At 41.4% G+C, this 23,890-nt stretch overlaps 1 protein-coding gene across 6 annotated transcripts in view; it reads left to right on the top strand.

The window, feature by feature from the left end:
* The window catches only part of Dnm3 (dynamin 3), a 486,761-nt gene that overhangs the window by 50,515 nt on the left and 412,356 nt on the right, over positions 1-23,890 (top strand). For all 6 annotated transcript variants that reach the window (XM_031387157.1, XM_031387138.1, XM_031387130.1 and 3 more), the window contains exon 2: positions 17,114-17,187. In XM_031387157.1, coding sequence (XP_031243017.1) covers positions 17,114-17,187 — 74 coding nt within the window. The remainder of the gene's footprint in view (positions 1-17,113; positions 17,188-23,890) is intronic.

Genomic DNA, 23,890 nt, shown 5'->3' with positions numbered 1-23,890 from the left:
GAGGGGGAGGAGGGTGAGGGTGAGGAGGGGGAGGAGGAGGAGGAGGGAGAGAGAGGCCAGTGACTTAACACATTATTTAAGGAAGTGAGATATATTCTAGTCTTTTTTTTTTTTTGAAATAGAGTCATTAGTGATTTTGTTGACAGCGGCTTGTAGATTGGAGTGTTCAGTGTTCGGGAATCAGGAAGGGAGGTGTAGTACTTTAAAAATCCTCCTTTTTGGAGTTTCACTGTGGGGGAAGGGTGAGGAGTGGGTGCAGGTGCAGGAGTACCCACCACCACGCTGCAAGGGTGGTCAAAGTCAGAAAGCTGGAACACTTTAAAAAGAAAATAAAAACCACCAAAGAGCAAAGGTTGGAAATGGTGAAGAGAGTCAGAATGTGTAAATGGCTGCTGGCTGGAGGATGGATGCTCCCAGAGAGGCGCTGGGATTCTGGGCACAGATGAATAACTGTCCCAAGGTTCCTCTGAGTGGTGCCATCTCTAAATATAGCAGCTGGTAGATTGTGCTCCGATGGAGCTGCATCCCCGTGAATGCTACAGTGTGACTTAAGGGCTTGTGTCTGCGCCTCAATGTTTTCATTTCCCAAGTGAAAGTGTAAGGTCCCTCCAACTCCAGCTCTCTTCTCTCTAGTTTAATACATGAGCTGCACAAATACTTTTTCCCAATAGGAAAGGATCAGCCTCAAGGTAATGGGGGACAGAGGATATCTATGACATATGCCCTTCAGGCAGTGAGGGCGTGCTATCTGTTGATGGGAGACACTTCTTTGGAAAGCATTTCTTTCTTAGGAAAAGGGAGGGTGTGAAATCTGGCATGTCAGACTCCAGCCCAAACTGTACTAATGAGTGGTGGTGTAGAAGGAATCCCTCGGCTCTTTCCAGTCTTTGCCCACTTTTGACAGGGGAGAAGTTAGAACCATTACACCTGACTCTTTTACAGCCCAGAGAACTAGTCTTCTCTCTCTCTCTCTCTCTCTCTCTCTCTCTCTTTCTTTCTTTCTTTCTTTTTTTCCTGAGACAGGGTTTCTCTGTGTAGTCCTGGCTGTCCTGGAACTCACTCTGTAGACCAGGCTGGCCTCAAACTCAGAAATCCGCCTGCCTCTGCCTCCCAAGTGCTGGGATTAAAGGCGTGCGTCACCACTGCCTGGCTCAGGGAACTAATATAATATGTGGGTATCACAAATGCTTTGTAATGCCTAGAGTCCACAGGAAGCTGACACAATTGCAGTCATATTTTACCTAGCTAGAACCGCAAAAGCCAAGCTTTCTGTAGTTTTAACAGTTAGAGCATTATGCATTATGTTGTGGAAACTGTCTTTACATATGCAAATATTTCCATGTAACCCGAGAAGACAGCCCCGAAAGGCAGGAAGCGAAAGAAGTGGGCACAGAGCCACAGAGATCCTGTGCCAGAATCCTAGTGATGGACTGCTGTCAAGAGGACACTTCAGGCTATTCACCAGAGTCCAGTCATTTCTAAATAATCCTCAGAGACCACAGCCATTACCACAGAGGAGCTGATGGCGAGGGGTGAGGAAGGAAAGTGTGATGCCTGGGAGAAGTGGTACCCAAAAGGAAGACAGCGTAAGAAGGGGAGGAGAGATCATGAAATGCCTCTGAAGAAGATAGCAGTGGTAGTATTAATAATAAAGGTAGTAGCCCGTAATTTGCACAGGGTTATCAGCGCTCCCCCCTTTAACAGCCACAGATGACATCCCTATGTTTAAACATAATTCAGGAACTGGCAGTTCAAGTGAAGAGTCTCTCAAGGAACGCATAAACTCTTGGCATACTCCATTTAAATAGAGCCAACAAGGAAATACTGGCTGCAGCCTGTCATTTCCCTTCAATTTGTTTGCAGGACGCCTGAGTCTTGTTGCTTCTTACTGGCCACTAGAGAACTATGGCGAGTAAGCAAGTATTGTCAGCCCGTTTATAGATGAGGAAGACATGGCTGTCTACACATCACCCAAGCTTCCATCTCCACGGTGCATCTTTGGCCGGTTTTGTCCTCTGGGGTGATAAAAAGCTTTAAAAGTAGTCAGAGATTTAATAATAAAGCAGACTGTATTCTGACCCTGCAAAACAAAACATCGCTAGCTTTGGAGTAGCAAAGACTCACCGTTCTTCACTCCTAAAGCACAGCGTCATTTCTTACAATCTTAAGAGGCAATTTGCAGCAGAGATGGTTTAAAATCAAATATGAGAGAGAGAGGCTACCAAGTCTCTCTCACACTGAAAAGGAGCAAGGGTTTTAGTTGTTCTTTGGTAATTGCCAATGATCAGAACTAAACTTCTGTGAAATGAAAATAGAAGCGCTCCTGAGAGAGTGGGGGTGACTCTGCTCACACTCGGGCAGGACGAGCCTTGAAACCTTCCAAGACCTTGAATTCCGGCCCTGAGAAATGTTTTTTGTCCTTCAAGAGCCAGAGTCTGAACTCCAGACAATGGCTTCAAATAAAAGTAGTAGCCCGGAGTGTTGTTGATGCTGTAGAAATGTGTTCCCAAGTGATAATCTTTGTTGAAAAGAAGAGGGTTTTTTATTCAATTGATCAAAGACTTTAGTTATTTTTATTCCCAGTTTGGATAGTGAGTGCTGGAGAGAGAGCATCAGCGTTCGTCTTGCTGGAACTGGCTTATTTCACTTAACATGATGCTCTCTTGTTCTGGCATGGCCTGTTTGTTTTGTTATCTCCTCTCTCTCTTCTCTTTTCTTCTTTTTCGTCATTTTGTCTTTCTGGGTAGTCAAAGCTGGATGTCTCTTGAAGAAGTGCCTGGAAGTGGTAATGGCTATGTGGGTGTTAAGGGGAGCTATTTGCCTGGGGAGATACTCATAGCCAACCTCCTTAGAGAGGATGAGCCAAGAATATCATCAATGGAACTAAATCATCTCTAACCAGGCCCTAGGATACAGACAGTGAGCATCCTTAGTGGGGGCTACCACAGGCAAGATTTGCTTCCTATTCTTCATTGTAACGCCCCTTGTGGTTCTAATACAGCCATGTGGGTCAAAGAATGTAATTTTAGACTTCTTAGCTGAATCTTGGTCTTAGGTATACATTGAATTAAAACTGACCAACAAAATGATGTGATATTGTTTTATATCTTAACTCTAGTGGGGCAGTTTATATAACCTTATATACATACACACTTATACATATATACACATGTACACATACACATTTATACACACATATATGCACACACAAAGATATACATATTTATACATATGTATATATATGTTTATATATATATAAACATGTATGTCTCTTCCATACCTCCTCAGTCTTTAGACATTCATTCCAGAGTGTTCTCAGCCTTGCCTGACAACCTGGAAAATCTTCCTTATCATTCAAAATTCATGTCTCTCTTTTGTATAAGCAGTGATTAGGGAGTCTAAAAATAATTCTCATTTCTTAATTGGCCAAGTGCAGAAAGGCCTACTCTGCTTGAATCAGGCTGGCTGTGTGGACTGAATTAAATCACTTACATTAAAGAGAAGGCCTTGAGGGCTCCATTAGCAATCACCACGGAACAGAGGAGTTTCGTACACAGGAGACATGTCTTGAGAAAACTGAGGTTATTTGTGGTGTGGAAGAAAACAGTCAATTGATTTATTATTTCTCCAACATAATCTTGGAATTAAGAGAAGGGTCCTTATATATTAGGAAGAGGACTTCTTACCTAATGCAAAGACTCAGAAAATTGTCCCTCTTCCCTGAGAGGCAACGGAGGCACTTTAAGTATATGCTGCTTAGATTGATTAAAAGCTGCATTTATTGTAGGGCAAAGAGCCTGGGTAGACAGGACTTGGAGATGGGCTGTGAACTGGAGTGAGTAGATGGTGAGGGGTGGGCATGAGTGGATTGAAATGGCAGCTTCATGACTGAAACATGCAACAGACTGTTAAGAAGGTAGAGGTAGGGCTGGAGAGATGGCTCAGTGGGTAAGAGCACCAACTGCTCTTCCAAAGGTCCTGAGTTCAAATTCCAGTAACCACGTGGTGACTCACAACCATTCATAATGAGATCTGATGCCTTCTTCTGGGGTTGTCTGAAGATAGCTACAGTGTACTTACATATAATAAATAAATAAATCTTTTTAAAAAAAGAAGGTAGAGGTTTTAGCTCTAAGGAGGATGCAGCTGATCCTTCTTAGCTGCTGATCCTCCGCAGCTGATGTGGGTGGAGTTGGATCTCAGCATGTAAAGGACCGATGCACTCTATGTACTTTAAGGGAAGGGGCTATCGCTGGAGTCCTTAACCTCGTCTCTAATTTATTTAATTTGAAGAGTCTAATACAACCTTTAATTTACTTTTTTTTAAAGTTGAAATACATTAAAATCTTTTAAAGTTTGCAAGCGCCTCGTTTGTTCTGGCGATCACATTATCTTCACCAAAAGATTCTAAGTGTTCAAGAAATGTTTATTTGTTGTAGTTCCCGAGGCCTTTTGTACTGTGACTATGTCTCTTAATAAATAATGACAGTAACACATGTGCCTTATGCAGGCTGTTTAGTTGAAAGGTTCATAGACATTCAGAGTAAATGAGAAATTTCTTCCTTGGATAAGCCCAGTCTGTGAATTTAAATGTAAACGCAGCCAGGATGCTAGTGTCCGTGAGCGGTAGACTCTGCTCTTTCTGAGACTCATTGCTCTTGTTCTGTTATATTGCATGTTAAGGCAGACACAGTTTTCAGTGGCTTCTGTTTTTAAATATATCCTGACCCTGACCATCTCCACTTACTCTGTGAACCATCTCCATCACTCCCCCTGTGGCCCAAAGTTCTGGACTCTGTTAGTCTCACATTTCCAACTTGTTTCTTCTGCCTTCCTCTTGGATTTCAATAGTGTACTCTTATTCGCTGCCATGATCCTTTTAAATTGTAGTTCAGGTCATGCCACCTTCCGCACAAAATATTTCAGTTTCTCTCCAATTCATACATGGATAGCCCTGACTCCTTCGATGGCCCATGCTCTCCTTTCTCTTTATCTCTCTCTCATCCAATCCTTGGTTTTTTTCACCCACTCTTATGACATCTTCTATGTCATCACTCAAATCTTATTTTCTCATCGATGCTTACCTTGAACGCACTTATTGAAACCTTAGCTCCAGTAGGGCTTACGGTGCAATCATTTAGGATTTTTAAGCCTTTGAATAATAATAATAAAAAACTTTAAACCTCTAAAATTCTCTGCTTCTTTCTTCAGGGATAACTTATTTATGTTGAAAACAAAATTGGAATAGATGTAAACTATCACAACATATATTCATTCACAAGTGGAATGGACTGAAGTTTTCCAGTGACTTTTAAAAAAGTGATAAGTAATAGGTTTTCTGTGATCCTAGGTTTCCATGGGACTTTTTCAAAAGGTCTCAAGTGTCAATTATCCCTCCTTGTATTTCCCTTGTCTTCCTCCCCTCCTCCCACTCTTGCCCTATTAACCTCTTCCTGCCCTCACTATTCCACCTTTGTCCATTGTGACTCTCCCACATGTATGAATACAAAATAGAAACCAAAATTCTACAAAATACACAGCTTGTATATGTGTGTGTATGTATGTGTATATGTGTATGTGTATATATATGAATGTGTATGTGTATATGTTTTTGTGTGATATATATATGTGTGTGTGTGTACACGTGTATGTGTGATGTGCTTGTATGCTTCCTGATACGTGTGGGTATGTGTATATGCTTGTATGTATGTGTGTATATATGTGTATGTGTGTTTGCATTTGTGTATGTTTGTGTGTGTATGTTTTTTTGTGATATATATATGTGTGTGTGTGTGTGTATACACATGTATGTGTGATGTGCTTGTATGCTTCCAGGTGAAGTCAGTTGGTTTTGTATTATAAAACTATGTTGGCCATGACCTATAAAACTGGTCTCATAATTTACTTAGTGCCTACAACCCTGAACTTAAAAGACAGGAAGGATTGCTCTTCAAATTCTCTGAAATCAGAGGATAAGATAGAAATCTTATGTGTTAACTTCCAGGACTCAACTCATGGAGGGTGGTGACTGGAATTTACACCTTCTGAGGTGCTGGCTTCTGATGAGAACTGTGCATTTGTATTCATTATAACAAAGGTGATTAAACTGCATAGATAGAAAATTAATTTGACACTCTTACATTTCATTGATTAAATTTGTTACTATCAGAATTCTTGAATGAGGAGTATTTCATCCCCACCTGCTGTGTCAGGAGGTTTTTGTTTTATCTTTTCTACCAAATTTCAGGAGTCCTAATTTTCAGTTAATTGGTGTTTATTTTCCTTCAGAGATTGTCTTAGTCAGGGTTCTCTAGAGTCACAGAACTTATGGAATGTCTCTCTATATAAGGGAATTTGTCATGATGACTTATTGCCTGTAGTCCAACTCCCCCAACAATGGTCAGCTGTGAATGGAAGTCCAAGAATCTAGTAGTTTCTCAGTACCATGAGGCTAGTTGTTTTAGCTGGTCCTATGCAGAAGTAGGTTCCAACAGGTGTGCTGGCTAGTAAGAGCAAGCAGTCGAAGAAGAGTGAGTTTTCCTTCCTCCAATGTCCTTATGTAGGCCTCCAGCAGGAGGAGAGGCCCAGATTAAAGGTGTGTACCACCATGCCTGGATCTTCGACTTGCTTTGTCCCAGGCTGACCTTGAACTCAGAGATCTCCTTGCCTTAGTTTCATGGGATTAAAGGCGTGTACTACCTTGCCTTGGCCTAAGCTTTTCATGGCCACTATGCCTCAAGATCTCCATGCCAAGATCCAGGTCAGAAACTTTTGTCTTCAAGCCTCAAGACTGGATCACAGGTGAGCCCTCCAACTCTGGATTGTAGTTCATTCCAGATATAGTCAAGATGACAACCAGGAATAGCCGTTACAGAGATACTAAATATTTACAATGTAGGAAAATGTGTAGGGGTGAAAAACTGATTTGTGCATCATGATTTTGAAGTAATACAACATTAATCATTACCATATATAGATACATAGTTAAAATTTTAAATGTATGAGCACAGAAAATATGAAGTCAGTTGTAGGAAGCTACAAGATTACTTAGAAAGTGCATTTGGACTCTGAGCATCTTGTCTGACAGCCAGCCTCAGAGACGCAAAGAGTGTTAGAATTAATGGGGGCATTCAAAGATATTCTTCCAGTCCTTATATTTTAGAGAGGCAGAAACTTGGTCTCTTACAGATTCAAGGGTGTGGTGAGTTCACAGCTGGCACCCAGTCTGAGTTCTTGCCCAATGCCTTGTCCGCACCACCTCCTCCCTCGCTGTTGTGATACTGGCTGTCCAGATCCACGCTGTTGTGCACTTACTCGAGTGTGTGGTTTATGCTGTAAGACCTCTTCCCACAATGCACACATTGAACTATACACTCTTACCATTACGGGTTTTCTTTTACTTGCAGTTATAATTGGAACAATTAGAGATGTGTCAGTGGAAAGGCAATGAAAGAAGACCATTAAGGGCTAATAAATGCTTCTGCTCATGGGAATGGAGACCTTTTCTTTTCTAAGAACTTGAGCTCTTTGCTGTGGTGCTTTTAAGTGGCTAGAAATAACCCTTGCTGCGTGCGTGTGGAATTCTCTGGATACCAGGAGGTTCGCTTCACTCTGTGTTTGGATCAAGCATGCTGGTTGGAATGCGCGCTGAGTCCTTTGCAAGTTTTCAAGATCATTCCATGTTTTGAATGAACGAACCCTTTATTGTGGAAGGAGATAGAAAGATCTAGAGAGTTCTCAGGAAATGAAGTCTTTAGGTAGCTAGGGCCTCTCAAGGATGCAGGTAAAAAGATTAAAGGTCTATTTTGGTTGATTTTTCTTTCACACTACCCACAAATTTACACGCACCGTAAGTAACTAGATGCAACTTATCCTTAACCCAAATGCCTATGGCTAGCAAGAGATGGTCACCATTTATTGATGTGGAGAGAGATACATTTTTAGGAACATGACCAAACAACTAATTACTAAATAAATATATCAAGACAACCTCCAGTGCTTCTGACAAAACCACCCGGTAATGACTGAGATGCTGAGAGTTAGCTTTGTCTGGCCTCCTGCTGTTCACAAGGGGTTACTATGAAGGCTTCCATCTCTTCTACAATTTCAGATATGCCGAGTGCTGGAAAAACCAAACACTATTTTTGTAGCTTATTTAGTAGAACTTACACTAGCCAGAACTCATTGATTGGCAAACATCACCCCAGTGATACGGGGCTATTCAGTCTGTGTTTATCTCTCTTAGTGAGTATCCATGTTCAGCTATAGAAATACTGATGTGGTTTGGCACCAGGTGTCATTTCACATGTATTCAGTGCAAGTTTTTATTTTCCTCCTCCTCCTTCCCCTCCCCTTCTTCCTCATCTTTCCTTCTTATCCTCCTCTTTTCCTCCTCTTTTCCCCTTCTTCCTTTTCTTCCTCCTTCTGTGTGTGTGTGCATATGCACTTATATATTCACAACATATGCATGAATACATATATATTCACAAGCAAATATATGTATCCACAAGCTTGTATATATACACATATATGTGTATGTGGGGGGGGTCTGAGGTTGGTATAAAAATATCTTCCTCACCAGGCGGTGGTGGCACACGCCTTTAATCCCAGCACTTGGGAGGCAGAGGCAGGGGGATTTCTGAGTTTGAAGCCAGCCTGGTCTACAAAGTGAGCTCCAGGACAGCTGGGGCTACACAGAGAACCCCCCCCCCCCAAAAAAAAATCTTCCTCAACCATTGTTTCACATAATTCATTGAGACTAGTTCTTTACCGGCGATTGCCAATTTGAGTAGTCTCTCCATCCAGCTTGCTCCAGAGATTTCCTATCTCTGTTCTCCAAGGCTGGAATTGTAAGTGAGCCGCCATGCCCACTTGGAATTTTCACGGCTTCTAGGGACCTGAACCTCAGTCTTTACACTTATTTTTTAAGTAGCCAAAAAGAATTTATTGATCTCTATTTTTGGTATGTTCTATCCGCTACTATTAATATACTTTAGAACTTGAAGATTTTGGTAATAGTTTCCACAGACATTCATTTGGAACATAGTGATTATTACTGTCAACCTCACTGGACTAAGAGATACCTGGGAGATTGCTAAAGTGCACCTTTGTGGGTATCTGAGAGTGTTCATACGGTGATTAACCACCAAGCAATGAAGAGCCACTCTGTATGTGTTTGGCACCAATAGGCTTGTGGTCCAGAGGGAATAAGGAGGAAGAAGGAGGATGTTCCATAATATTCTTCTATAAGGAGCAGCTCTGCTCCATCATGGCCTTCCCACAATGATGCTCTCTCTGCTTTACCTGAGGACCAAAAGCAGTGGATCCAATCAGCTGTGTACCAAAACTTCTGAAATCACGAACCAAAGTCATCCCTTCCTCTCTCACGGTCTCTTCTCCCAGATGTTTGCCACAGTTAAGAAAAGCCTGACTAATACAATATACATGGAACAGCTTTCTTTCTTTCTTTCTTTCTTTCTTTCTTTCTTTCTTTCTTTCTTTCTTTCTTTCTTTCTTTCTTTCTTTCTTTCTCTCTCTCTCTCTCTCTCTCACTCTTTCTTTCTCTCTTTCTTTCTTTCACCAACTTATCCTATAAAGTTTATCTTTCTAGTGAATTTACCAGTTTTACTTTCTAAAGTGTGGAGTTGATTGGTTTGCCAAGTCTGTGGCCGGTGGTATGCTAGACAGCCCTGTCCTAAGAGAGTGTGTCTAGGGAGGGATGTGCTGGAGGAATCTTGGAACCTTGAGAACAGAAGGGAAAAACATCTGGTTACATGGGCATATCTGGAGCTATTTCCCATGGGAGGGGAAATGTGATGAAGAAGTGGACATTGGAGAAGGGCATCTGTGAGCATCAACACTGCGACATCAGAGCAGCCTGAAATCACTTGAGAGACTGACCTAATAACAAGTTTGAGGAAATAATGGATGGAGCCTCCAAAGAGGAAGGGCGGGGTCTGAGAACTCACAGGTTAACTAGAAAGCCATTTCCAGCCTTTGTAAATGAGCAGGATGTGTGTTCTATCCTGTGGTACTCTGATCTGTGTTTTAATGGTGAAACTGACCTGTGCTATCCTGGCTTTTAATGGTATATATAGTTTTTCTTTTAAAGTCTTAGAGAAGTAAGAAACAAAATTGCACAGAAACAAAAATTAGCTCACTTCTGTTTTCTGCTATGTACCTTGCTTCCAGTCCTGTTACAGGGAACAGTGATGGACCTTCAGAACCAAGGACAGATATTGGGCCAACTAAGCCTTTCCACAGGGCAGAGAGAGGGTAGTGGGCCATCTGCACCATCCTTTGCCTGGTCACCTTATAAATGTCCTTGTGTGCCTTTGTATCTTCTCACTGACTGGTTTGGTCTGGTCCAAATGGATTTTTGTTAGTCATTGCTCAAAGGCTTATGACCTCGGTTTCATCAAAAAGGTGCAATGGAGTTCTGTTAGCCTGCCTATTGCACAGGATGGGTAAAGGGGTTCACTTCATCATTCCATCTTTCCAGTCTTGGAAAGGAAATCCATTGGGTTTAAAGCAAAAGCTCTTGGGCTTTGCCTTCTCCATAGTTTTCTCTTTGGAAACTCTGCAGGAAAACATGACTCGAGGGACTGAATGCTGGATAATCTCATATCTCTTATTTTCTGGCCCATAAAATATTATTGATAGGCCTGGTATTTCCCCCAAGGAGGTAAAATTGGATCTTTGGAGGAATCTTCTATTTAAGTTTAAATAACAAATATGTACATCAAATCTGCTGATAAACTTAAATTTATGATATCAAATTTGCAAAGGGAAACTGTGAGAAGGGAAGACAATCAAATAATGTTTTCATAAAGAGGCAGCAATGAAAAGCCAGTTGCAAACACTTGCCTGAAGCACAGCATTTCTTGTTCCCTCTCCTTCCCAGGCAGTGTCAGGTTGGCTCCACTGACTGTAACATCAGCGTCCTAGGTTCTCTGTGGTGTGTTCTTCTCTGTGGTCCTGGGCACATGGCTTCTACCCACAGATCACCTTGCCTCTCTGTGTGGAGAGGATCTCTGCAGTGCTGTAATCACAGACAACTGACAGAAGACACAGACAACTGACAGGCAGAGGAAGGAAGAGAAAGGGCAAAGAGTGCATTCGGGCGAAATCAGAGCACGTTACGGAAACCACTGGATGGCATTCAATGACATCTTACCGTGCAGAGCACAGTGAGGGGCACGGCGTTTGCAAGGAAGTCTGGGGGATCATGGTGAAGTTATTTATTAACATTAGGCACATTGCTGCCCCCAGTGAAACGTGGGCTGTGCTAATAAGAAAGGGAAAATGGACATTGGATAGGCAACCAGTAGCCTACTTAATAGTCTATCTTGCTATTTATTTTCATGTCAGTTAAAGAGAGTAAAGTAAAATGTGAGATTTGGGGAGAAAGTGATGTTGTTTCTATTTTGTACCAAGGCTCATTAACCTGGTGCTAAAAGTTTATAAATAAGCTACTTTTGTAGCTGAGTGTCTTCTGGTGGATACAGCCTAGTATTTGTAAACTGAGGACTGTCTTCATTCAGTTTATAGATCTTGGATACAGAAACTTTACATTTCTAAATGCTTTGGTGGCAACTATTGATCCATGATTAATTTGGTTGATAAAAAATGTGTTGCTTAGAAATTTTGAGTTTTCTGAGTGGCTATCACTGTTTAGGGATATGTACCAGCAGTGTGCCTTCTGTAATTATGATCTCATATTTCCCCAGTGGAGTGATGTTAGTAATGGTCAATGTATAGAGTGGCTGGTATCAGCAACATGTGATCCTTTACAAATAAATAAATGCTAAGATCTTTAACATGGCCAATAATGTATGTGGGGGGCAGAAACTGCAGTGGGAATTTCCCAAAGAATCAGAGGCTATTGGTGGTACAACTTGCTCCAGCTGAAGTGGCAGTGCAGGCTGGTGAGGCTCAGGGTTCCGGCACAAAAGCACAGAGGCATTTAACAGCACATTTTGTTCAGTAGTAGAATCAGACGCAGGATCCCAGCACTTCCTGGGATAGGGCAGGCAGTATTTAGTACTTATCTGCTTGTGTTTGCTGCTATCAACATAGAGTGGAGCATGTATTCTTATTACATGTTGGAGCATCTTCTGGGTATATGTTCGGGAGTGGTATAGCTGGGTCCTCAGGTAGTACTATGTCCAATTTTCTGAGGAACTGCCAAACTGATTTCCAGAGTTGTACCAGCTTGCGTTCCTACCAACAATGAAGGAGTGTTCCTTTTTCTCTACATCCTTGCCAGTATCTGCTGTCACCTGAGTTTTTGATTTTAGCCATTCTGACTGGTGTGAGGGACAATCTCAGGGTTATTTTGATTTGCATTCCCCTGATGACTAAGGATATTGAACATTTTTTCAGGTGCTTCTCGTCTCTTCAATATTCCTCAATTGAAAATTCTTTGTTTAGCTCTGTACCCCATTTATTATTAGGGTTATTTTGTTCTCTGGAGTCTAACTTCTTGAGTTCCTGGTATACATTGGATAATAGCCCTCTATTGGATGTGGATTGGTAAAGATCTTTTCCCAATTTGTTGGCCGCTGTTTTGTCCTATGGACAGTGTCCTTTGCCTTACAGAAGCTTTGTAATTTTATAAGGTCCCATTTGTCGATTCTTGATCTTACAGCACAAGCCATTGGTGTTCTGCTCAAGATTTTTTCCCCTTATGTCCATATATTCGAAGCTCTTCTCCACTTTCTCCTCTATAAGTTTCAGTGTATCTGGTTTTATGTGGAGGTCCTTGATCCACTTGGACTTGAACTTTGTACAATGAGATAAGAATGGGTCGATTTGCATTCTTCTACATGCTGACCTCCAGTTAAAACAGCACCATTTGTTAAAGATGCTGTCTTTTTTCCATGGGATGGTTTAGCTCCTTTGTCAAAGATCAAGTGACCATATGTACTGTGTTCATTTCTGGGTCTTCAATTCTATTCCATTGATCTTCCTGCCTGTCTCTGTACCAATACCATACAGTTTTTATCACTATTGCTCTGTAGTACAGCTTGAGGTCAGGGATGGTGATTCCCCAGAAGTTCTTTTATTGTTGAGAATAGTTACTTTTTTATTTTAAATGTGCATATTAAAATAGCAAATTAAATTATTTTAGCCAATATTTAATAAATTGGAAGATCTTCTGCTGTTCTTTCATTTGTAATAATGCCACTTAGCCATTTTCCAGCTGAAGAGGCAAATTCAAGACTGCTTCCCCTGTGTGTTGAAGACTCTTAACAAGCAACCAGGAGCCTCACTGAAAGGGGAGGTAGAAGTTTAATGAAGTATTTGGACATCTGATTGGCCCTGGAGGAGCACACAGGACTGAGGACAAATCTATGAACAGACCAGTGTTGGCTGAGAGCTTAGATGGAGGCTTAGACTGGGGGAGCAGAGGAAGGAAGACTTGGGGTTAACTGCTGAGCTGGCTGGAGAAAGCCACTGGGGTGGAGTTCCAAGCACAGGTCATGAGTATGATTGCCAAAGCACCAGGCCCAGCTGGTTAATGGGCACTCACCTCTCCAGGCCCAGCTGGTTAATGGGCACTCACCTCTCCGTTGAAGGAAGCCATTTCTGCACTCACTCACTTGCTGTCCAGAAGGAAATCCTGTGTACATTTTTTTTTTTTTGAGGCAGCAGCTACACTCTCCTAACGGGTCTCCCAAAGTCCAACCATTTCCTACTGGAGCATAAATACTATTTCTTGGCAATCAAATCTGAAAAGGCCAGTAAAAAAAAAATGCTAGAAATTCCATTCTTTCTATAGAGTGATAGAAATGATTCTTTTCTTTTTTGTTAGGAATTGTGAAAGTAGGAAAAGCATATAGTTATTGTCTGAAAAACTCCTGCTTGGACTGGAATGGCAGGCGCTTGGTTGGTTGGTTGCTTACATGGTCATGTGTGTGATTGTGTGTGTGTATGTGTTTTAAATGGGGGCCTCTACCCCCTCTTATCTCTTTATGTGTGTGAATTAGACTATAATAAAGAAAACACATGTATGAAATTAAAACTACTACTAAAGGTACAGAATTAGCTCCCCTACTTTAATGGAGAAAACTCACTTCCCCATAAGACATGCTGATGGGAGACAAAAAGCCAACTGCCTATTGCGCAGGAGAAATGAAAATCAAGTGGACGATTGCACTCAGCGGCTAATGAATTATTCAATATTGTTTGTGTCAGTGCCTGGCTTGGTGTGGATGGGAGGCAGGGATAACAAGCCAAGCATTCCAAACCACTGCAGCTGGCCTGCACCACGAGGGTGGTTCAAACGGGGTCTCTGGCCCCTCAGCTCAGATTCCATTCATAAAGTGCTAATGTTTTATAACTGGGGACTTAGAACATTTATTGCTAGAGAATACTACAATATTAGGAGGAGCCCTTTATGACTACAATGTAGCAATAATTATGGCAATATGGATGTGCATTTTTATGGTGCTTGGGTTTTTTTAATGGGTTGCCATATGCTACATTTCATTTGAGCCATATGATCTGGTTTTTAGTTAGAATTACTGAAGCACGTTTAAAGAGAATTTTGCTTGTGCAGTGGGGGATCTGGTATTGAAACCAGTGTTCTTTGTCTCTCCTTTGAGGTCCTCTGCCCTCAGCTCACACAGCAGGAAGGTTCTGGACCCATGGTTCTAATTTTGCTGGGTCATCAGAAGAAGGTGTATTTTTCAGGGGGCCAGATCGACCACCTACTTCTCTCTCTATTAGAGAGAGATTTCTCTCCATTGGTTTGTCTTATATTAGAGGCTCCTGTGAATCAGGAGAGAATTCTAGACAGCCAACTCTTATCATCCAATGTATTAAAGCTTGGTGAGAGTAGGTATAGAGGCAGGGTGTGAGTAAGAAAGAGGCCGGATGTCTGAATCTACTTATTCTTCACAATGCAGTGTTAGGCTTGGCTGGTTAAAGAAGAAAAAGGCAAAGAAAAGCATTAGAATATAGGTGGGTTTGCTTTCAGTCAGATGCCGAGAACCTGTTGTTGTTGGAAGTATTATTTACGTTTTACGACAATCATATCCAGTGGAGTTGCTGCTAAGACCATATCATGTAAATGTACAGTTGCAAACACAAGCTGAAACAGGCTCCTGCGGGAGGGTATAAAGTCAACAAGACTCTTCCCCCCTTCCCCTCCTCTCCCTTCCTTTCCCTCTATCTCTCTTTTACTGGAGAACATTTCAGTTTTTAAATGGCAGTATTCAGGCATCTAAGACCCTCCATTTCTCTTTGGCATCTATCAAGCCTCAAACTTCAGTCAGGGAAACACAGAATATTTTCTTCAGCTTTCCACTCTGGCGTTTAGCTTTCCCTTCATTCATTTTGACTTTCAAATGAACTCCTTCCCTTTTGGTTGCAGGCACAGAACATAGCTGCTCTGTTCTGTGTTTTTGTTTCTTTGTTTGGGACAGAGTCTCACTGTGCAGCTTGGCTGGCCTTGAACTCAGGATTCTCCTGCCTCACCAATCTGAGTGTTGGGGTCACAGATGTACACCAGCATGCTCAGTCAAGGCGATTTTATTTGTGAATAAAAAAATACTATTTACTTAGGTGGCACTATTGTTTTAGTTCCAACACAAACATCTTTCCTCATTCTTCTGTATCTTGATAGCATATAGCAATTTTTACAGCTTAGTTCATTATAATAAACTCTTTCAGGATATATTTTAGTATTTGCAAAATGATGTTTACAGAGGAAAATTTGCTTAATTTTATCTTTGTGATTCTCCACTGAGAATATCAGTGTCTCTGGTGGCTCATGCTTTGAAACATTTCCTCTGACCTGTGTTTATTTAACAAGTTGTTGTGTATCAAAATTTCATTGTATTGAAGCTCTTTTTGAAGTCTCTGTGTTTCTAATATACCAGTGTGACTGTCATTGTTGAGCAAACCTTGGCAAATGTTAGGGCTGCCTGGGAGTTTACCTCTCTTATTAAGTACTATGAGTGTTCACCACTAAGGCTGGGCATTGAGTGTCTGGAATTCTAACTTTTAGATGGTCCTAAAACCCTGTTTTGAGACACACTCCCACTGAGTCATTGAGTCAAGGGTTTGTTTTGAAAAGAATTCTGTCACATTCTTTCTATGGTTTTGAGGCATTGTAAGTATGCTTAAAAACTATGATATAAGCAAGACCTGAGGCTGGAGGATTGCAACTTCAAGACCTGTCTGGGCTACAGAGTGAGTTCAAATTTAGTTCGAGCAATGTAGTGAGAGCCTATTGCAAAATAAAGAGTCACAAGAAGGATATGTGTGTGTGTGTGTCTCCTGGAGAGTGCTTAAACAATACACCAGTGCCCTCCGAGTTCAATTTCCAAAACACAGCAACAATAAGAGAAAACACCAACACAGACAAAAACTGAGATACAGGTGCCTATGAAGTTTTTGACACCGCAGGACCAACAGTGATACATGTGATGTTGCCCATTGTAATTTAATGCAAAGCTTCCTTTGCTGCAGGTTTACTGGTGTGGTTTAGCCTCTGTTAACATGCCATTTTCAATACAATCTTTTTTGAAAGTCTTCCACCTGGCAGGAACAATAAGAGCAACTGAAGCTGGAATATTTTTTCTAGTGTTAATTTCTATGACGTAATAATCACTTCCATTTGAGACCGCATTTGTGAGTCTTCTTATTCGAGAAAAATTTTAGGCTATTTAGGAAATACACTATCATCCACCCTCTTCATAATGGCCAGCGCTTTCATGATGCTAATAGTGATGTTGAAGCCAAAGCCAATACTGATTTTGCAGTTATCAGAAGTTCTGGGATTAATTTCAGTATCAGACCATTTTAAAAAATCAGGTTCTTTGAAAGTGAAAATGAAAGGGCAACCCAGGGAAACTTAAGCAAGTCTTTATCAATCCTACCTATGTAAATGTGTGGTGTATTTTGTTGAGGAACTATGCAATAAAGGATCAGTTGCCGACACAAGATTAATTTCTCCTTGAACTTTGCAAGTACCCCTTTCTTAGATGGGTCTAGTTGTCTTGAGACAGAGAATACATTGCAAGATTGGAGACTAGAAGAGTTACTATGGAGCCAGTTTACAATCCCACAATGCCTTCATCTTTTGTTTCTTGTTTGTTTGCAGGGACTTTCTTCCTCGAGGCTCAGGCATTGTAACCAGACGACCTCTTGTACTCCAGCTTGTCACCTCGAAAGCAGGTAGGTAGTAATCAATTCGTAAAGATGTGTACTGTGTGGATGCACATATCTCATGGCAACTGTCATGCTCATTCCTGGGTACAAGATGTACCAACAAATCACTTCTAAAACCACTGGGAGTAGCTGCCTGCTTTTCTCTCTAGAATGCTCTTTGTTCTTTTGATTCCTTTGATTACAGTGAAAAGGAAGTCTTACATAAATATAGATTTTTATTACTAGTTCCTTCTGCCAAAAAATTTTGCTTATTATAATCCACCTATGTAAGTTCATAGTACCAAATAATCATGAATGCTCCTTTGGTGCATCCTCTTATTACAAGTATGTATACTATATGGGTGACTACTTTGCCATACAATTAAACAATTTAGGGAACTAGAGAGACACCTCTAATGGTTAAAAAGTACCTCCTCATCTTTCAGAGGACCTAAGCTCATTTCCCAGCACCTTCAGGTCCAAGGGATCTAATACCCTCTTCTGGCCTTTGTGAGCACTATATTCATGTGCCCATACTCAGGCACATACATGCGTATAATTACAATTTAAATATTATGTAAGGTCCAACTGCAGTTTCTACTCATAGATAACCAACCAACTTCTGGGCATCATTTGTCTAAAAGACTATTCTTTGTGCCTCATGTGTTTTTAGAATCCTTGACAAAATGGTTTTGCCTGTAGCTATGTGGGCTTGTATTTGGATTCTCAGATCTCTATTTCTACCTTTATACCAGTATCATGTTGCTTAAATACCTTTGCTCTGATATATACATACATACATATACATATATGTGTGTTTATATGTGTATGTATGTATGTATGTATAGAAAGTGGTACTTCTATTTTATTCTTTTGTTTCAAGACCAATAGCTACCCTAGGTTCCAAATTCTGCATGAATCTAGAAATCTAGAATCATTTTGTTTCTTCAAAAAATGTGAGATTATATTTTTAATTTCTGAAAACCAGTTAATGTAATAATGCATTGTGTCAATAGAGTTAAAACCAACAAAACCCACAGGATTGTCTCAGAAGGCTCAGAAAAAGGATTACACATTCCCATGGAAAACTTTTAGTAAACTAGGAATAGATAGGTGACCCTCAGCCTAATACACAAGTGAAAACCTCTCAACTAACTCACGTAATAGTGAAAAATGGAATGTTTCTAAGACAGTGGTCCTCAACCTTACTAATGCCGTGACCATTTCATACAGTTCCTCATGTCGTGGTGGCCCCCAACCACAAAGTCATTCTTGTTGCTACTTCATAACTACAGTTTTGCTACTGTTACAAATTACAATGTAAATATTTTTGGAGCCAGAGATTTGTCAAGGCAGTCATGTTCCACAGGTTGAAAACCAAGGCTCTAAGATGGTCAGTAGGTGTGGAGGTGCAGGGAATGAGAAGGGCAGGAAGGAAAGCAGTAAAGACTAAAGATGCAGTGCTGCAACAACCGGAGGATTAGAACTTCACGTAGAGGCCAGGGCTAGAATGACTGAGGGATGGAGGTGGGCTAAGAGAGAGCTCTTCTACCTGTGCAAGAAGCAGGAACTTCTGCAGTGGGGGTGGGGGTGGGGGCAGCGAAGTGTGGGATGAGGAGCAGGCAAACCTGTACTTGGACTGAGTGCAGAGATTCCTTCAATGATCTTCTTGTCATGCGTTTGTTGGCTTCAAGAAGAAGCAGGGCATTTGTTGGTAATCAAAATCTTCTATTCCTAGTTCCCGTAGTTATGACTCATGTTCTTTTCAACCATACACTGCTTCTATTTGTGACAAAGAGACCTCTTATGTTTAACTACATATGTATTTATTTACTGCTTGTCCTGGCAGGGAGTATTTTGTCCCTAATTTTAAACATACCAAGTAGATATATGATGTGTTGTATTCTATTTAATCGTTCATCATGACAACCATTTAATAACACATATGACCATCCTGTCATGTTCCACTATCTTTCCGTTCTTACCCTACATCTGGTTATGACTTTTTGCCCCATTAAATTAATTCCACTGATTTATTTACACATCTTTCCCTATTCATCTATTGTTGTCAAGTCACTGAATGAACAACAGACTAATAAAATGAATCCTTGGTCTCTCTTGACTCTCTTCTATTGGGTTTTGAAATTCTGAGAACTCCAATGATAGATTTTAGTGTTTCTAAGTAATGAACAAAGCTGACATCATTTTTCATAGCCTTAGACTCAAGTGCCGAGCTGGCAGGCACAGGTAGGGGGAAAGCTGGGCAAGATCAGTGTTTGGATTGCACTAGCCCCTCTGGCCAATGGCATGGAATGCCAGAGCATATTGCAAGTATCCTGACCTATCTGTACTTGCCATCCTAATGTGGGAATATAAAAGCCACCACTATGAAAACTCTTAGAAGAAACTGGTATGCCCCAGACAGGTGCTATGCAGAAAACTATTAGTGACTAGCTCTTCTTCTTTTTTTCCTCAAGCCCTTTTCTGCTCTGGACATTTTGATATTTATCACCTAACCTTTGCAGGAGTTTTTCTGAGGTAGAACTTTGATTCCAACTTTGGAAAAAGAGACTTAGCAAAGTTAAACAGTCTCTCCACAACTCCAGTGCTGGCTGGTGTGCAGGTTGTGAATATCTATAGGATAGTATACTTGCGGTGTTTACCAAATGCCATGATAAAAATTATGAATGTACAATTAACATACATTCATAAAACACCATATACAATGCAAAACTAAAGGCACAGGGGGTTTTAGTACTTGCTTTTATATTCTAGAACATACCATATATAACATATATTTCATATATTATGTGAAAAGCATAATTATGTAAATATGAAATCCTTTAGCTAATTTATAAGTTCCTTCTAGTTTTTAACATGCTATCCATTAAGTAACATTTAACTTCCTGTCTCTGCCACCTACTGTACTAGTTGCTAAACCAGACAATTAATTAGTGATATAACCTTTACTGCACATCATTTGCTTAGTACAGAAGAGCATTCCAAGAAATCATATACTACATGGAGAAATGAAGGAAAAGGATGACCTGTCCTTTATTAATAAAGGTGAACACATGAAGGGGCAGGTCACTGTAAACTCTGTAGGAGTATTTCTAAGGTGTGACCCAGGAGGTTGAGAGCCTGCAAAGACATTGGTCAGTGTCAGATGAGGCCTGAAATGTCAGGGGAAGGGAGACAACAGGCCACTATTCACTACCCCGCAGAATTGGAGAGAAATTGGCCAATGCTCCAAGCAAGGGCTTTCTCAGACCAGGGAGCCCCGATTGCTCCACTTGATCTTAACACCTGACCTTACTGTTTGCTGGCACGCTCGCATGTCGAACCCTAAGAGCAAATGCTTTGGATGAGCAACTGAGGGCATGGATCATGTGTCTTTGCTTTTCAGATGGAGTCATTTGGAATTTAATATCCTCTGCTCCAACTAGAAGCAGGAAGTAGCTTTTAAATGATGTTGGAATCTAACTCAGTCTGTGTTAAAGGCCCCTGAAAAGGCCTTACAGAAGTAAATTCTGTTGGCCATTGGGATAAATGACTGCTCGAGGACCTTTCTATGGAAAATGTCTCTCAGAATGCTGTTATGTTGTTTAGTCTGCTTTATTTCAATATTAGTATTAAAAAATTAAAGGTCAGAAGTTACAAAGATGAGTTGATGGCTACTCATAATATAGAAATGTTCTTTCCTTTGGAAAGACCTCCCTCCCCGGCTGCTTTCAGCTTTTATGTACTTTAAACATAAATCTATTAAAAGTTGACCCACCATCTTCAAATCTCGAATAAAATGTGTCTGTGACATCTGGTTTTAATAGATTTTTTTTTTCACAAACTAGGATCCCCAGAGTAGGGAGCTCTACCGGAGGAATTATGTTGATGGCTTTAGTGTAGGGAGCCCAACCCACTTTGGGCAGTGCCATCCCTAGGCCTCTGGGCCTGAGCTGTATAAGAAAAGGAGCTGATCCAGATGCCACCATCACAGCAGCAGCAGCGGTGGCGGTGGCACACACCTCTAATCTTGGCACTTAGGAGGCAGAAGCAGGCAGATCTCTGAGTTTTCTAGGGCAGTCTGGTCTGTAGAGTGAGTTCCAGGATAGCCAAGGCTATACAGTGAAATTATCTTAGTTAGAGTTTCTATTGCTGTGAGAGACAGCATGACCACAGCAACTCTTATAAAGGAAACATTTAACTGGGGTTGGCTTACAATTAAGAGGTTTACTTTATTGTCATCATGGTGGAGAGCTTGGTGGTATGCACGCAGACATGGTGCTAGAGGAGGGGCTAAGTGTTGATCTGTGGGCAGCAGAAGGAGACTGTGAGCCACACTGGGTATAGCTTGAGCATGTGAAGACCTCAAAGCCCTTCCCCACACTGACATACTTTCTTTAACAAAACTACTTATCCTAATAGTGCCACCCCCTATGGGCCAAGCCTTCACAAACAGGAGTCTATGTGGGCCATACCTATTTAAAACCTCACACAACACAAACTCTGTCTCAGAAACCACACACACACACACACACACACACACACACACACACACACACACACACGCACACACATGGAAAGAAGGAAGGAAGGAAGGAAGGAAGGAAGGAAGGAAGGAAAGAAGGAAAGAAGGAAGGAAGGAGAAAGGGAGGGAAGGAGGAAGGGAGGGAAGGAGGGAAGGAAGAGAGAAAGTTAGCTGAACAAGCCAGAGGGAGCAAGCCAGTTAACAAAGCCAGTTAACATGCATTTCTGAGAACACCTTTAACCTCAGCCCTGACCTCTGTGGTCTCACCTTTGAGTTTCTGTGCTGGCTTTTCTCATTGACGGACATAAACTAAAGTTAAATAAAATATGCCCTTTGTTCTTCCAGGCTAGCTTTGGTCAGTGTTTTGTCGTAGCAAATCAGGACAGCATCCTTGTTCAAATAAGTTGAATATGGCTTGTAGTTTATTACAGAATGGGTGTCAGTCAGTATTTTGAATTTTTGGTTGGTGCTGCCATACACAATCATCTTAATAAGGACAGATAGCTGGTAAAGGGGTTAGAAGCCTATGCTAGAGGCTGAGGGAGAGACGATGTGCTGACTGTGCGGCAGGGACTCTAGGAACAGCAAGCCGCCATTGGGAAGGTGAGTCGCACTGTTTGCTCTGAGGCAGGAGTCCTCCTTTTGGCCAGAGAGCCTTGTGGTTTGTGGTACTGAATAAGATGCTTTGTGGGGACTGACAAAAGGAATCCCTTCATGTGAGGTAAAGCTGGGCCTCCCGTGGCTGCCTGGAAGACACTGTTAGACCAGCCTGACTTTGAGTCCCGATTTGTATGCAGTGACCAGCAGTTTTTCTTCTAGTTTCATAAATTAGATATGAACACTAGAAATATTAGGGTGATGGCACTGGAAACTTCATATCTCAGTACATGTTCAGACATCTGAGTCTGATCAAAGCCAGCCTTCCAGAGCAAGACAGCCTGCTCTCTACACAGGATGGAATGTTAGTTTTCTCAGTAACAAATTAACCTCATGGTAAAAAAACAAACATCATGCATTTCTGAGAACATTCTTTCTTAAGAGCAGCTCTGACCTTGTTGGGTTTCCCGCTGGCTCTGTTGCTCTTTACATGAAATTACAATTCCCTCCACTGTAATTATTTTAAAAATTCAGCACCCACAGATGCCCGGGGGGAGCATCTTCAAGACATTCAGAGTTTTGAATCACTGGATACGGGTAGGGCTCGGGAGCTGTATTTTAAACAGCCACCTTTGGGTGCTTAGAAGCACATTCTAAGACTCCTGGCAGTTTTGCCAAATCTCTGAGTTCTGATCTTCTCTTCACTTAAGTGACTTTCTCTTTCCCCTTTAATAGGATCATTTGTTTGGCATATGTCGTACCATTCTCTTGAAATGTATCTCCATCTTTGGTCCTGGAATCCACGTAGAAATGTATGCCTATGCAGTGGTGTGCCAGGCACTCATTCTGTGCAGAGCTGGAATCTCCTGGTGCTTGGGTGGACAGTTTAGACACCGGCACCCTGACTCAGCATTTCAAGAGTCTAGAGGTTTCATAGTCTATCAGAGGTTGAGATCCTAAAATCCCCAAGTTGAGTTGCCACAGAGCTGATTGACTTTATAGGAGTAAATGCAGAGGCGAAAGCCATGCTGTAGGATCTGCAGCTAATTTACCTCTGTGAGCGGGACTCTGACTCCTTTATTCTTAAATGTCCAGAGTCTCCAGTGGCCCCTGAGTATCTCATGGATAGCAAATATAAAACTTTGTTTCTGGAAAATTTAACTAGGAAAAATAAACCAGAAGATATATGGTGGAGTGCTACACACACTCGTCTACTCCAGTCACATCCAAAATATCGAGGATAAAATCCCGATAAAGGGTAGAGGCAATAAGACTTCAAAAGGAGTTCTGTGCCTCCTGGATTTCAGACTAGTCGCTGGTATCCCCTAACTCAGACATGTTCCAGATCAGTCTTTCCAATCATCAACACGGCCTCATAATTAGGCATAAAGGTACCCCAAGAAATGATTCGCAAATGGTTAAGATTGGGCATTGTCTCCTGGCTGACACAATGTTTCCAACTATCTTAGTTTAATGTTTTACGTACTAGAGAGTAATCTAAGGGCTTTCACTCTAGGACATTAGCTGAAAGTGTTAGGTCGGGACTTCCCACTGCCTGTCCCCCCTCCCCCCCCCACCCTCCGCTAGAACCAGAGAATTAGCATAGGA

This window comes from Mastomys coucha, unplaced genomic scaffold, assembly GCF_008632895.1.
Source record: "Mastomys coucha isolate ucsf_1 unplaced genomic scaffold, UCSF_Mcou_1 pScaffold1, whole genome shotgun sequence".
NCBI lineage: Eukaryota > Metazoa > Chordata > Mammalia > Rodentia > Muridae > Mastomys > Mastomys coucha.
The sequence above is the reverse complement of the archived record's forward strand: the minus strand, read 5'-3'. Positions and strand labels throughout refer to the sequence as shown.